The following is a 15,165-nucleotide window of genomic DNA, read 5'->3' on the forward strand; positions in this document are numbered from 1 at the left end:
TTCAGTAGTATTAACACAGTTGGACTGGTGTTGTGCCTATTTAAGACATTCGGAGAGAGAGAGAGAGCGAGAGCGGAGAGAGAGAGAGAGAGAGAGAGAGAGAGAGAGAGAGAGAGAGAGAGAGAGAGAGAGAGAGAGAGAGAGAGAGGAGGGCGAGGGTTCTCTGGAGGCTGAGTGAAGCACTTCTGAGGAGGTGGGAGTGATTGATGTGACTAGAGCCACTTCCAACATCAGAGGGAGCTTGTGGACGTCTGTCACCGAGCACAATGAAACACACATCCTTCACATGCCTGCTCTCCTCCCTGTCTCTCTCTCTATCTCTGTGTCTGCTGGGCCTGTACACACCGCTCACTATCAACAGCCCCCATTGGCTAGCATATGCCAAGAAGGGACCAAGGCTCTCTGAGGTTGGAGGTGGTGCTGAATCCAGACAAGGCACCTGCAAGTGAAGAAGTCTCCCAAAATTCCTCATGGTCACTTCCTATCATGCATAGCACAAAATGGGATGGAGCCTGGTGGAACAGCTATCGTTGTGTCACATGATGTGGTTGCACATTTGGCAACCATTAAGTGTCAGTCAGTGATACTTTAAAACTGAGTCTGTCAAGTAATAACCTGGTCACATTATAGGTATTTAAGGTTCAGTTTAAGGTTCAGGTCACAGCGTCTTTTCAAATAAAGAAATCTGATCCAGAGATCTGAAAGAACGCATGGGCCATGTGGAAGGCATCATCATATTTCTTCAGACTATTCAATTCCAAAAAAATAAGGATAGAAAGATGGAGAGATCTTGTGCTGTGAGAAAGAAAGAAAAAGAAAGATATTTTATTATATTCAAAGATTCCTGCACTTGGAGGTTGTCTCAAGAACTTTTTTGCTCCCAGACCATCAAAACACGTCAATATCTCTCAGGTGCTTCAACACTAATCCCCTCAGATGTGTCAGTAAGTTCTCACTATCTCCAACAGGGATCTTGAACACTTAACAGACACTTCATTAGTTTAAGCCACTTCAGGCCCTCCTTTTTGGCTGATAAGTGACACTTATTGCCAAAGCCATCTGCTGATCTCCCTCCCAGCAACAACTGCCGTGCTTGGGTGAGCACCAAACATCCATTATAACAGCATGTGTTTGGGTCAGTCAGTCCTGGCAACTCCTCCTGCATTGGACACAAGGCAGAGGAAGACAGGTAGGCATGTCTGTCTTTCTATCGGCTGTTTCCCGCCCTAGTGACATATTAAGCTCCCTGGACATTTCAGCAATGGCCGTGCTCTAGTAAAACAACAAGGCAGCCCTGCAAACATGTCTGTGTGTAGACAGATGGACAGGCAAACAGAGCCATTGGTCTGAATTACAACTTCAAGCAGCAATTTTATTTCTCGCAAACATACTTAGAGCGTTGTCCCAACTTCTTTGAGAGGCAAGGCTTTGCAATTCTTGAAATGCCAAGCAATTAGTTTGAGATAAGCCTCTATGGGTTGGTTGCACCTAATCTCTTAATAACTACAAACGATAGCCCTGAGGGTCTTTGGTCTATGCGCTAACCTTAACAGTACAGCGTGTCAATAGTCTGCAATCTCCAACATAGATATCATCACACTCTCTGCATATTTCATGTTTGCTTTGGATGTGAGTTTGTAATTGTTCTACTTTGCAGGATCAGCCTTATGAACAGTAGTGACTGTTCAGTATACAGAGTGAAAGCTGCTTCAAAACCACAGTCATTACCACGTCATCCCCACATGGATTAACTAGCTACCGTTCTCTGTCTAAGTCCTCAGTCAACAGGGGACTGAGAGTGCCAGCAGCCGAGAGGGAAAAGCCTCACTGATGCATCATTTGTCTGTTTACATCAGAGCAACACAGCAGGCTCTGTATCTGGGGCTTCTGTCATGTTTTTCCATACGAGAAGGCTGTCAGGATAAACATCCTGGTGTGCTGTTACGGCAGCGGGCCCAGTAGAGCTGTCACCCTGCCCTCTGCTGGAGCCCAGCCTCCCGCCTGTCAAACACTGTCCTGTAGCCTGCCTGACAACACAGGTAGGAGAGGGATCTCCTCTCCTGACCTCTAGATCCATTCTGATGCAGCTACTGAGGTGGTTAATGACAGAGGAGTGGTTTCATCAGTCAGGGAGCATTAATATACACCCCGACACCCCCTCCCCCTGAAGCTTTTCCCTTAGAGGAGGGACTGGACAGACATGTAGACGATGTCCATACACAATGGCAAAATCTGCACAGGGAGACCCACATTTGCATGTCGCTCCATATGATGCATAATTGGAAGAGGCGCACCTAAACCCTTGTTTAGCTAGTAATCTTTTGCTGTTGCCGAAAAAGCAGTCATATTTAAGGAGCAACAACATAATTTATTAGTCTCTGTACTGCATCCATAAACACACATTTTGGCACTGTACCATGAACACAAACATCCCATTCTATTCCATGGTCATAATGGCTAGCAGGAATTATTTTTTACTATGCACTAAACAGAACAGAGAAGTGGATCATATATTCTTACTACACACTGCACTTTTTCCCCTCTGACACATACCAGTATATATATATATATATATATATATATATATAAATCCCACCTGATATACAATGTGTGTGTGAGGGGATGTATGTGTGTGTATAATGTACAGTATAGACATGTATATAACATAACGAGCCATGTATTAATTAATGCTCATCATATCAGTTGCAATTAGCACAACTAATGTCCAATCCAGGCATAAAACAGGCACATGCCACAATGGAGACCACATTAACTGGTTACAATTAGCTACTATGAGCTGCTAGTTCCTGAAACGAACAAGCCCACTGTCAGCTCACCCAGCAGACAGGAAGCCAGACAGCTCTAAAACCCGGAACGAAATGGGAAAAATAATCATTGTCATTGTCTACAATTCTGAGAGAAATGATGAAAAACAAAGCTTTCTCCATATTGTTTGATAATTAGACCCCCCAAAATCTGTCTGGGTGTGATTTGCATAGTGGTCACTTGATAAATAAAGGCGCCCCGAAAAGTGACAGTATATAAATGACTTGTTTTGCAGACAGCAGATGGTGGATATCACAGGGAGAGAGGAGCTCACACTGGAAAGCATCACTGCATACCAGCTGCTGTTACTGCAGTCTCCCTGTCCCCCTCATCTCTCTCTCTCCCCATTTTCTCTCTCTCTCCCTCTCTCTTTCCTGTCTCTCTCTCTCTCTCTCTCTCTCTCTCTCTCTCTCTCTCTCTCTCTCTCTCTCTCTCTCTCTCTCTCTACACCTCATCTTCCCTCTTCTCTCTCTCTCTACCCCTTCTTCTCTGGTCTCCCTCTCCCTCTATGCAATTAAGCCATACACAAGTACATCAGCCAAGGAGACCACAGTCAGTCAATTAATGTGTTTAGAATGAGAGGATCTCTTTTCCTGTCTGTTCCCTAGCTGACCCTTAGTGATTCATCAAATAACTCTTCTGGCTGTCCATTGATGGAGAAGAAGAGGCCACAGAGGAGAGGTAGTACAGTATGGTATTAAGGAGTCAGTTGTCCTTGTCCCTTAACAAGAATTATTATTAGTAGCTATCTTAAGTGTACATTGGAGATGAGTTAATTGCAGAGGTTGTTATCAAATGGTAAACTCAAAGACTAATCTTAATGTAAATTCAATGACTCTGTAGTTAAGCCGGTTCCTTGTGGGACAGGTTTGCATAATGACTAGTGCTTGATAATGCTGCCTACAGAGCAGGAGTGGAACCCTCTCTGTTCCAGAGGGAAACACAGACAGGAAGTCACGCACGGGGACGTGCTTGGCGCCCGTGGCGGCGCGGGGGTGGCGTGTTTTGCGTACCTCTCTCTGCAGGGGGTCAGTGATGCTGTCGAGGTTGACGGAGCCCTCGTATGTCAGGTGGTGGAAGACGTTGAGGGTACGCGCTGCCTCGGGGCCTCTCTGCTTGTAGCCCAAAATAAGGTCAATCCACTGATGCAGCTGACACGACACAAACTCGCTTTCCAGGGCCTGTCAGAGAAGAGCAGGGCAATTAGGGGTGAGAGGCACACTGCAGCGCACAACACACAGGAGGACGTAACAACAACACAAACTTTACTGCAAAACGAGCACAGCGCACACTGGACATTTTAAATACATCCAGTAATCACAGACTACGTCACTGTACAGGGCAGTTCATGTTATTGGAGGCAGAGGCCCCAGGATAAAGTATGCAAAGACAGCCGCTAGTTTCTGTGCTCATGAACAAGCCTTAGGGGAAAATATGATCAGATATCATATTTCTCTATCTATTAAAAATAATGACCAGCTATCTTTGCATGGAGATGTAAGAAGCTGTTCAATATTAAAGGGAACCAATTTGCCGTAAAGTGTGTGTGATATGTAAGTATGTATGTATGTGTGTGTTTGTGTGTGAATGTGTGTGTGATATTTTGTAGCTAATTGGATATGGATTTCTTCTCTGAGTCTCCTCTGCTTGTAGATAAGACCTCAGACTATCGTAATCTCATTTAATATTATAATAGAATACCTATGGAAACCCATTTTACTCTCATTCTACATTAGTCGTTTTATTGTGGTGTTATTCTTTTTAATGACTACAGTCCCCTGGTGTTCAGTGTAGACTGAGGGGATTCCACTCTCCCTCTCACACGGAGAACAACAGCAGCCATTTCCTACTGAAGCAGCTCTAGTACACAGAAGCCCTGCTAGCCACAGGGCATGTCACTCCAATTGAAAGTGGCACATGCACATGCAAAGATGGGAACTGGGAGGCTAGGAGAGAGAGGGGGAGGGGGAGGAAGAGAATGAAAGAAGAGGGAGGGGGAGAGAAAGGGAGAGAGAGAGAGTATGCAACATCAAAAGCTAGAGGGAGGAAAATAACAAAGTAGGACAGAAATGGGGAGTGTTCTAATCAACTCAGCACAGTACCTACAGTATAAAAAACAGCCCTATTTTAATGTTATAAGAACTATTTGTGTGTGTGTGTATGTGTGGGTGGTAGGGAGCTGACCAGGCAGAGTGAGTAAAGCTTGGGGAAAGGTCACCTTGGTGAGACGCCCTTCCTACCCAGCACTGTCACTCCTGCTGAAAAGGTCAAGCGTTAGTACTGTCTCCTCCCCAGCTCCTGCCTCTGGTCCGGTACCCAACACACTGCAGCACAGCACTGTCCTCAGCCCTACACAATTCCACTTACACCTCCACTTTCCTTTCGATTCCCCACATGCAGCCAAACATACACACACGCACAGCCCCTTACACATCCCCACAAACAGTCCCACAGTCAGCCACACTCACAGACGTCTCGTGATTGATAGTCAGCATTAGGTAACATTAGAAGAGACACATTCTGGCCCTGTGCTCTGGTCAGTGGTAGATTGTGTAAGTATCTAGCAGTGTAGTGTAATAGATACTTCATGACTAAGTCAGCCAGACACCATATGCCTGCTAAAGCCAGGTAGAGAGCAAGTGACAGAGAGGCTAAAGAAGGGATTTCTGGCTGCCTGTGTGAGATCTAAGCTGACTGACAATTAATGTAATCTAAAAGACTCATTTGGAATACAGGGAGAGCTGTCTACTGGGTCACCACTCAATGAAAGAACAAGTCAAACACCAAACCGTCCATCCTTACCATCCTGTTAATCCTGACAAAGTCCTCTGGTTTCTTAGACCAGGAAGGTAGATCTACATCGCACACCATGGTCTTGTCCTCGCGCATGCCCAGCTGGTAACCATTACTGTTAACAAACATCTCTGGAAGGTAGAAGAACTCTGGAATGAGCTCCTGTGGGAGAAATGACAAAAAAGGGAGAGATGAAGAGAGAGAGAGATAGAGAGAGAGAGAGAGAGAGAGAGAGAGAGAGAGAGAGAGAGAGAGAGAGAGAGGGCGAGTTGATGTTCCGTTAGCGTGTGTGAGTGATAGAGGAGGCTGTGTGTACCCAGTGTGTGTGAGTGAGTGAGACTTCATGGGGAGATGTAAGACAAACACACACAACAGCAGGATGAGACAAGGCTTCGCTGTAGCAGTTGTTCCAGGGGGAGGTGAGGATGTGTGTCGGGTGTTAAATGTGTTTATGCTTGGTGTTCAGGGCTCTGCTGATAGGGGCCGTGACCTCCGCAACTCCCACTATCTTCCCTGGTGAGATTCCAACCTCAGACAGGGAGAGAAAAACAAACACCTAGACCTAAACAAGGACCCGGTCCAAACTAAGAGCTAAACCAACACTGGGCTGCATAGAGAATAACCGTTATCGATCACGGCCATAATTGTGATTTTAACAGCCCGACGTGTCTTGCATACTCCCTGTCACTTATAAACACATTCCTGATGCCAGTGCCAGTAGGGAGTGGACACACAAGGCTTGGAGTCAGCAGCCATGCAGGTCCCTGTCCCTGTTTCCAGGCCCTGTGTTCAACTCTCTCCGCTCTAGATAACTGCTCTTTACCCTACCCTGCAGCAGAGAGAGGAAGAGAGAGAGAGAGAGAGAGAGAGAGAGAGAGAGAGAGAGAAAGAGAGAGAGAGAGATGCCTCTGTACATTGGGGCATGTGCACATGAGGAATGCAGCTTCTCTGCTCCCACATCTCTGTCTGCCCTCATTAGAAAGCCATAGAGAACCGTTTAAAGGTTCTCGTGTCTGTGGGGTGCACGGGGCCCCTTTACATCTTTTAGTCTGTATATGAGATTGTTTTATGAATGCAGTATTTGTCGTGTATGTGATGCCGTAGACTTTTACCATGCCAGTGGGGTACATAACCAGTAGAGCTTTTAAACTCTAATAAATCACCAGGTTTAGAGAGGGAGGAGGTATGGGAGGGAGAGATCCTATAAACCGTGGTCTGCTGTTGGTCACATTTCACCCCCAGCCAGGGCCAAGGGGAGAGGGAATAGTATGTCTCTCTTTCTCTCAAAATCCTTTTTAGTTTGTAAACTTCCCTGTCGTAACTCAGCACCAAGCCTGTGAAACTGGCAGCTCTGTTTCCAAGCCCACCTCCCTTGGCAGCCATTAATTCTGCAACAGCCTCATAATGGGCTAACAAGTCAATCATACAAGCCTCCATTGCTTTACACTGTGTCACCTTAATGACACAATCGTCAGAATCTGTCACCAGCAGAGTGCTGCTGGATTCCCTCAAACAGCACGTGGCGGGGATTTGGGTGGGGGCTTAATGTTGGGGGGGTTACTTGGTTTGTTGACTACTCTGAAAAGAGTCTGACAGTCTCTTGTTTTCCTGCCCAAAACACACACACACACACATAAAACACACACACGCACACACACATAAAACACACACACACACATAAAACACACACACACACACACACATAAAACACACACACACACACACACATAAAACACACACACACACACACACACATAAAACACACACACACACCCATGAAACACACACACACACACGTAAAACACACGCACACACGTCCAAAAAATCCTGAAAAATAACCAAAGTCCCAGTTATTGTACCAGTACTGACAAAGTGTCAATTGACCTTTGTTAGGTGTACGCTAATATATATATATAAATAATGTTACCCACTAATCCATTATAAAACACAGCTGTTGCTCCAGTCCCCCCAGTTTTACACAGCATGTGTCCTTTCGTTCTGTTTGATAGATCTTCAGCCATCATATATGTGTAAAAACAAATGCATGCAGACTTACAAGTGGTTTAAAGTAGCCTATATTTGTTAACAGGGTGGTGTTTGACTATTTTCCTGTTCCCTGGCATGCTGCTGTCTCTGAATCTACTTTACATAGATTGTTGGCTTCTCTCCCTAGGCCATGGCAAGTAAAAGCCCTGTCCGTACATAAAAGAATGATTTTAAATAGCTTTTGTCATTAATGGTTTATTAATTGCCCGGGGCAACACTAACCCAAAGTGGGGTGTGCTAGAAATATATGACACTTTGAGGTCAGTGCATATTCCTGCTGTGTGTTATGCACCGGGCAGAATGGAACAGAATCACAGGGTTCAGCTTTTTCTCTGACTGCTCTGTGGGTCTCTGTGGAGCCAAAGCTTTCTCCTCAGTCCTACCGCAACATTGTTCACCTTCTGCATTGCTCTCTCTCTTACTCTGTCTTTTTTTCCCTCTACCTCACCCAAAAATATTTTATTTTCTTAACAGGGTAAATCAAATATGTATTTGATTTAGTGTTTAAACTATTCTTGTGTACTATCTGTCTATATTCTATATCCAATTTGAATATGCCATTTTGAATTCATGGCATACATACTGACATTTCCTCTGGGTTAACAAAAGTGAAGTAAATGCGATCCAGATGAAAGGGGAAGAGTTGTGAACTGAATAGATTCCCTACAGATGCCATCACATTAGACCATGGGGAGCAAAGATTATTATTATGATAAGTGTATTGCTTGCTTATATTCCCATCACCTTTACGTCAGAAGTGTCTCTCTGGCAGTTCCTCCAGGACCGCTTGATGTCAGAGAAGGTGCGTTCCGGGTGGTCAAACTTGTTGTGGTTGGTGTTGAGAAAGAAGGTGGTGTAGGGTTCCTTGGAGAGAACACAAACATCAAACATAGATCAGAGATTACATCAGTGCTAATTCTCTCTTATGTAAAGACACTGAGTTGAATCATGTGTTGGTAAATTAAAACTCTAAAACTCTACTCAAGAAAACTACCGGAAACACAGTCTTGGCTATGGACAGGTTATGTCCTACCTAAGCCTCACTACTCTACTGTTCCCACCCTGAGGAAGAACTCATCACTGTTCTCCGTGCTAACAGGCGGATCTTTTGTGATTTCCATCTGAGATGGCAGTGTCATGGTGGACAGGCGAGGACACATCACTCAGAGAGGAAGAGGTATTCTGGGGAGGAGTCCAGCACAGGCCAGTCTGCTGTCAGGGGAACTTCAGGGGATTCATCCGCTTATGCAGCTAACGAGGGGAAGGAACCCCAAGCTGCCTCAGATGTCAGACGGTCTGAGCCGCAGGAGAGTATGGGTCTGTGTTTGAGTGTCTCCAACTTTGATGGACATGTCTTCCTGTGCTCTCTGGCTGTCTGAAACATAGACCTGTCAGGTTGGCCTCTAAATCATCACCCAGGCCTCTTTATTTAGTTCATATGCCAGTTTACTGGCCTGTGAAATGGCCTGTGAGAGCCTCTCAGCTGGAACTTTAGGCCAATCAGATAGAGATGTTGAGCAGTATCCTGTGAGCTTCAGTCTCAGCTGACAGACCTCACAGGAGCTCTCATAATGTTTGACAACTGACACTCAGCCTAATGCACACTGAGAAATGACAAGCCAGGGACTGCATTTTCCTTCTTTTTTTTTATATCCCCAATACATGTGGACCTGGTGTTATGAACTGAGCCGTACAACAGAGAGATCATGTTTTACTGTGTGGTAACAGAGGGTTGAGAACGTTTGGTTGCACTCACTATCCTGAGCAGCCACTGCAGTGTGGAGGAGGCCGTGGAGTAGTGAGAGCTGTAGTGGTTGGGGGGAGTCTGGTCATCCACCCAGGTCTCATAGCGCTCTGCGTAGAACACAGCACGCTTGGGGTTCAGCGCTCCGATCGGCTGAAGGAGAAACATACGCATACAAGGTTAAGAACACTGTGACCACATGATCATTTCATCATTAAGCACGGCCCATGTTGTGTGGATAGAGTACAGGAGAGAAACCAGGAATACCAAGGGGGAGATCAGGAAAGGAGACCAGGAGGAGAAGACCAGGAGTGAGACTAGGGAGGAGAGGGGCGTGGGGGGGACCACAGGGGAGACCAGGAGGGAAACCAGGGGTGAGAACAAGGGTGACAGATGGGTCTAGTCTGGGATTTGTCTGTCTGACACCATGATTTTCCTGCACCCTCCAAAAGTGATATGTCTCTCTGCTGTATTTCTACCAGTAAGGAACCCCTACCTGACAAGATTTACACCCAACATCCAACACCCACACCCACAAACACTACGCTCAATCCCCAGGCAGCTCCCAAATGCACTCGCAGACCCCTCCCCTATTCAGCAGTTGGACATGATGAGGAAAAAACAGTACTCTAAAAGGTACCGTCTCACTTCTGGAATCAGTGAAGGTACGCAAACACCCAGACAAACAAATAATAAACCTGTCCACCTGGAACATAAACTGTTTTTATGGTTCACATGTCTCCACTGTGAACAAGTTCTAAACCATGGTCTACTTTTATGATAGCTATGAATTAGACCTGCCATACGATTAGGAGGGAGAAAGGCATGGCAACACCGTGTCCAAATGGGGCCTGGGCCTTCTTTGATAACAATGACTAAATTACTACATTAAATACTTGCAGGCCTTTAAAATTCCTGTCTTCCAAAATTGTAATAATAAGTAAACAAAAAGTAACCATGGCTAAAATATTGCTGAAATCTCACAAAAAAATCAAATTAGCTTGTGCAAAATACACATCTTAACTTGCATAGCATATTTAATCGTGGTATCTAATTGCCCAGTTAAACATATAGTTAGAGGTGTATAAATGCTTTACTTGCCTTTTCAATCAGCCAATCCAATACACAAGCCTTGGAGGTATACTTGCAGTCAATATTAATACACCCAGCACACTGAGCAGAGCAAGGGGAGGGTGCTGTGGTGATTTAATCAATGGAAGCCTTGCTCTATGTGGCGACCATGTGTGGATTTACCACAACAGTCATGGGAAATCTATCACACAAAACACTAGACTAAGCATAGCTGAGAAACCAAAGAATAAAAATGAAAGCACATTCATCTAACCATTAAAATTACACTGTAACTACAGTTCTTAAGGGATACATATTTTGTTTAGCTTTAGTTTAGACTTACTGTTCTGGTCATTTGAATTATGATGAACACGTGCATCATATTTTGTGTTGTCATGCTTTACACAAGGCAGGGCACACATTTGACTCACAACCAAATTGTCATGTGTTTCCCTCTTTTTAAAATGTTCCTTCTTTTCAAAATGCAACGGTCATCCACATTGATGGCATGAGCGTGATTAGCTAGAATGAAAGAGAAGTTTATTGAAATCTTCAAAGATTTACAAGGTGATAATAGGCTGGCATGTGACATTTCGGGCTAGTTCAGATTGGGCTACAGGCCACAGGAAGTCTCACACACTATAAAAACATTCCTTGTGGACCCAGACTTGATCCAGGCCGCATGAGTTGAGCTATGATGCTGAGTAGGAGAATAGAACCGCCTCGCTGGAAATTTTGAGTTGGCTGGTTTTGAAGTTACTATTGAATGTGGTAATTGCCCATTCTAACAGTACGTCTAACGATGTATTGAGCACCAGAAATAAGAAATAATGTTTTCATTAAGCACTACATTCCTCATGCCAACCTTGTCTCTCTTAAGTCCTTATGTCTAGGAAAACTTCGAATTTAGGTATATACTAAACCACCAAACTCGTAATTACAGTATGTAACTCCTCCAATACTGTACCTCCAATTTTCTGTTTATATATTTGGCCTGCGACACAATCAATACACCAGATCAGTATGCTGTTTAAACGCTTCATGATAATATTTTGTGAAAGTCAAAGTTAGACATGCAGCCTGTTGACCAGAGGGAGTCTTCAGTGGGGGAGCGAGCGTTTGGGAGAAACATGGTTTCTGTGTATTTCCCTAGGGTGACTGTACTCCCATCTACAATAACTTGAAGTCTGGCATAACACTGTTCCACAGAGAGTTCAAGCACAAACATTCATGGAAGCCTATTCCAGATTATATAAGTAGCCTATAACTCTCTGGGGTTTCCTGAGGTTCTGCTTGGGAGTCATAAATGTAAAATACATCAAATTTTACATTTGATGTATTTTCTCTGTTAAACACATTTACTGTCAAACAGAAGGGTGTCTAATTTCTAAGCTTGTATCCCATTAAGGATTCTGGCGAATTAAAAAGCTGTTTACATGGTAAGCTTGTGCTAGTACTTAAGTGCCCATAAGGTGCTTCCAAGGCTGTAATCTCCAGACGCTTTGCACTGACCAACAGCTCCAATCAACACCACTCGTCTAATGTAATCAAGCTCCTCCATGATGTGCAAGGTAAGATGATCGAGGGGGTGAAGCCTTACTCAGGGGGAGTGTGTGTGTGTGTGTGTATGTGTGTGTGAGTGTGGGAGGGGAGGAGGGACTGGGTTGTCAGCACACTGCCTTGAATGCAGCCAGAGAGGATATCTGGAAGGGGTTCAGCCAGAGTGTGGGATATGATACTTAGTGCACTGTATAGTATAGAGAACTGTCTTGGATCATTTTGCCAACTGTCATTGCTCACTTCTGCTCTTTCTCCCGGGAAAGGCGTTTTGACAGAGACGTATCTAATCATTTCCTGTCAAAGACATTCGTAAGGCGTGGAATAACAACAGCACCCGGGCTAGATAGTTAACCTTCTTTGGTGATTATATGCTTCCACTACATCAGTTAACAGCTATGACGGAGTTAAGCTTACCTTTCCCATCAGTAACATGTCAATCAAAAATAAATAATCATTAGATTCCAATGAAACACTTCACCACATGAATGGATCTACCATGACAATATGTAGTGCATGGCCCAGAGGCAGGGCAGGGTGTTACGGTGTTCTTCACAGATGACTGAACACCTGTAACTCCGGTAGCCACAGGTGTGGAGGTGTGGGAGTTATGTCTCTCACACCTCCACTGGTTTCACTGCTCACGCCACCATGGAACTGTGGGACGCCAAGCGTAAAAATATTACACTTAGAGTGTACTTATGTACAAAACATACTTACATCTATTTAAGTTGTCGATAAGAATGTGAACTTACAAAATCTGTACATTTTAATTGTGTATAAAGATATATACATATAATAAAAGTGTATTTAGCTGTCATTGAACATATTCAAATTAGAAATCAAGTACATTTTTTTCCACTTGGGACTTTCATCCTGTGCTGACTAGACTCCACATCCTGTTTGGCAGGCAGCACACCTTCCCATACAGCCCTAGAGCGTGGAGTAGCGTGAGGAGCTCTGCTTTCAGCAGCAGCTGAGAACACTGACTAATATGTGGTTCATGCCTGACATGGAGAGGTATTTGAATGACCACGCTCAAAGGAAGGATCAACAGAAACTCCATGTCAGAATTTCAGGTAGAGAAGCAGGTGCATTACAATCCAGTTCTAAAGGCTCTTAGATGAAAACACATCGAGGCCTACTGCATACCTACCACTTACCCTTTGCACACAGACAGGCACCACACACACATGCTCAGACAGAACGAACAAACTCCGAAACTGTGCCAAAACGGGCCTTGAAAAGAAAGGTGAAGGATCGGAGAGATGAGGCAGGGGTGAATCGTCCCTCCCTGCTGTACTATATATGAACTTGTGGAGCTAGGAACCCCGGGGTTCCAAGGACAAGTGTCAGGAGACATGGGCCTGTGAACTCATGCTAATGAAGGCAGCCAAGCCCTGTAAACAGCACGGAAAGATGTCACAGGAATACATTACAATACATAACTGTCTACCCAAGGCTAGAGGGCTGCACACACAGCCCCCCACCCCCACCTCCGGATATCCACAGCCATCCCCCAGTCCCCCCAGTCCCCCCCAACCCTCTCTCTCCTCCTGCCTGCCCATGGCTCCCCAGCCCTCTTTCTCCTCCCAGGCCCCCCAGCCCCCTCTACTCTCCTGGCCCATCTGGATCTCCACAGACGGGGGCCGCCACAGGCCGACAGGAGACAACAGCAGGTGACACAGTGGAGCTATGCAACCGTAGTCTTGCTTGTCTGAATTCAAAACTGTGCATAGGCTCACAACACACTACAATTTTAATAGTCAAAATGTATTGCTGTCTTTTTTATACAATGTATGTGCTGGGTAGAAAAAAGAGAGGAAGAGAGACTGGGCTTGGGGAATAACAAAGCTAGAGTACAGCAAAGTGATCTGCAGTCTGTTTTTATTTCCTATGAAGACAGAACACAATTCTCGTACAGCCCAAACTGTGCTGCACAGTGTGCCATGGTCTTAATTCCAGTATTGTATGGCAGGATTGATAAGTGTTCCTCTACTGCTTAACTATGCCTTTAAAAAGGATGTTTACTGAATTATCATTTGAACAAGAGTCACCAAAAGGAATGGACCATTCAAGTTAGCATTTACTACACATCATTAACACACCCAGTTATAGGCTTATGGGCAACTCGAGGGCGTGCTTCATTCATGATTTATTTTGTATTATATATAATATTGTATGAATATTCCTTGTTCCCAAAAGAGCTGCTGTCAATCTAAAGGTACATTGTGTGCAGTTTTATATGATCCTTAAACATAAAAGCTGAGGTAATAATAGATTAGGAACATCAAACTTACATGTTTACAAAATCACATGAATATGAATTGCAGAGAGCAAAATGCTGCTGTTAGAAAGGCAATACAATTATTTAAATTTACAGTTATACAGTTATTGTTCCAGTGCACCTCATGGTGTTGTACTATCAGCCCCATCCAGAACAACGTTCCTCCGAGCTCAGCCTCCACACATGATGTCTGAATTACGTCTCATTGAATATGGCCTTATTTCACCGTCTGACAAGGGAACAGCCTCGCTGACAGAGACGAGTGGCCCTACCCTCTCTCCCCCTCCCGTACCCCCAGGGGGCGTGGCATCAAGCAGTACCTTTGAGAGATCTCTGAAGTTCCCTGGCAGGGTGAGGTCCAGCTCTTCCGACTCATAGTTGGTGAGGACCCAGGGAAAGACGGGGTACTGGTTCAGGTCATTGTACGTCCTCCCTAGACAGACAGATGAGACAGAGAGCGGCGTGAGAGGTAGGGGGAGGAGAGAGGGAGGAGGGGGCTCTGGAGGGGCACGCACAAGGCTTAGGTTACTTTGGGGTCCCAGCATGCAACATTCCAACAAGCTCCCAGTCACCAGCCCTCAATCAGAATCCACTTCCTGTCTCTGAGGGCGTCTGAGAGGGCGACCTCTTTTAATAGAGTTCTCACTCTGACTCTCTGTGAAAACGTGCCCGCGTACAGTTCTCTCTCCCTGCCTCCACCCAGCTGACGAATACATCAGTGAGGACTGGGGGTTGGAAAAGTTCTATGGAGGTGGTTTTCAAGTTCATGGAGAACATAAGTGACTGTAAGCTGTGTGGTGTGGATGTAATTAGAGAGATGTAGATTCTTCTTGAGGCCATG

General features: G+C 45.0%; 1 protein-coding gene across 6 annotated transcripts in view; it reads right to left on the bottom strand.

The window, feature by feature from the left end:
• nbeab (neurobeachin b) overlaps positions 1-15,165 on the bottom strand; it is a 144,461-nt gene that overhangs the window by 10,761 nt on the left and 118,535 nt on the right. For all 6 annotated transcript variants that reach the window (XM_062472279.1, XM_062472278.1, XM_062472277.1 and 3 more), the window contains 5 exons: positions 14,645-14,757; positions 9,422-9,562; positions 8,410-8,529; positions 5,629-5,781; positions 3,840-4,007 (listed from right to left, as the gene is read on the bottom strand). In XM_062472279.1, the coding sequence (XP_062328263.1) occupies positions 3,840-4,007; positions 5,629-5,781; positions 8,410-8,529; positions 9,422-9,562; positions 14,645-14,757 (695 nt within the window). The remainder of the gene's footprint in view (positions 1-3,839; positions 4,008-5,628; positions 5,782-8,409; positions 8,530-9,421; positions 9,563-14,644; positions 14,758-15,165) is intronic.

Source organism: Osmerus eperlanus, chromosome 11 (assembly GCF_963692335.1).
Source record: "Osmerus eperlanus chromosome 11, fOsmEpe2.1, whole genome shotgun sequence".
Classification (NCBI taxonomy): Eukaryota; Metazoa; Chordata; class Actinopteri; order Osmeriformes; family Osmeridae; genus Osmerus; species Osmerus eperlanus.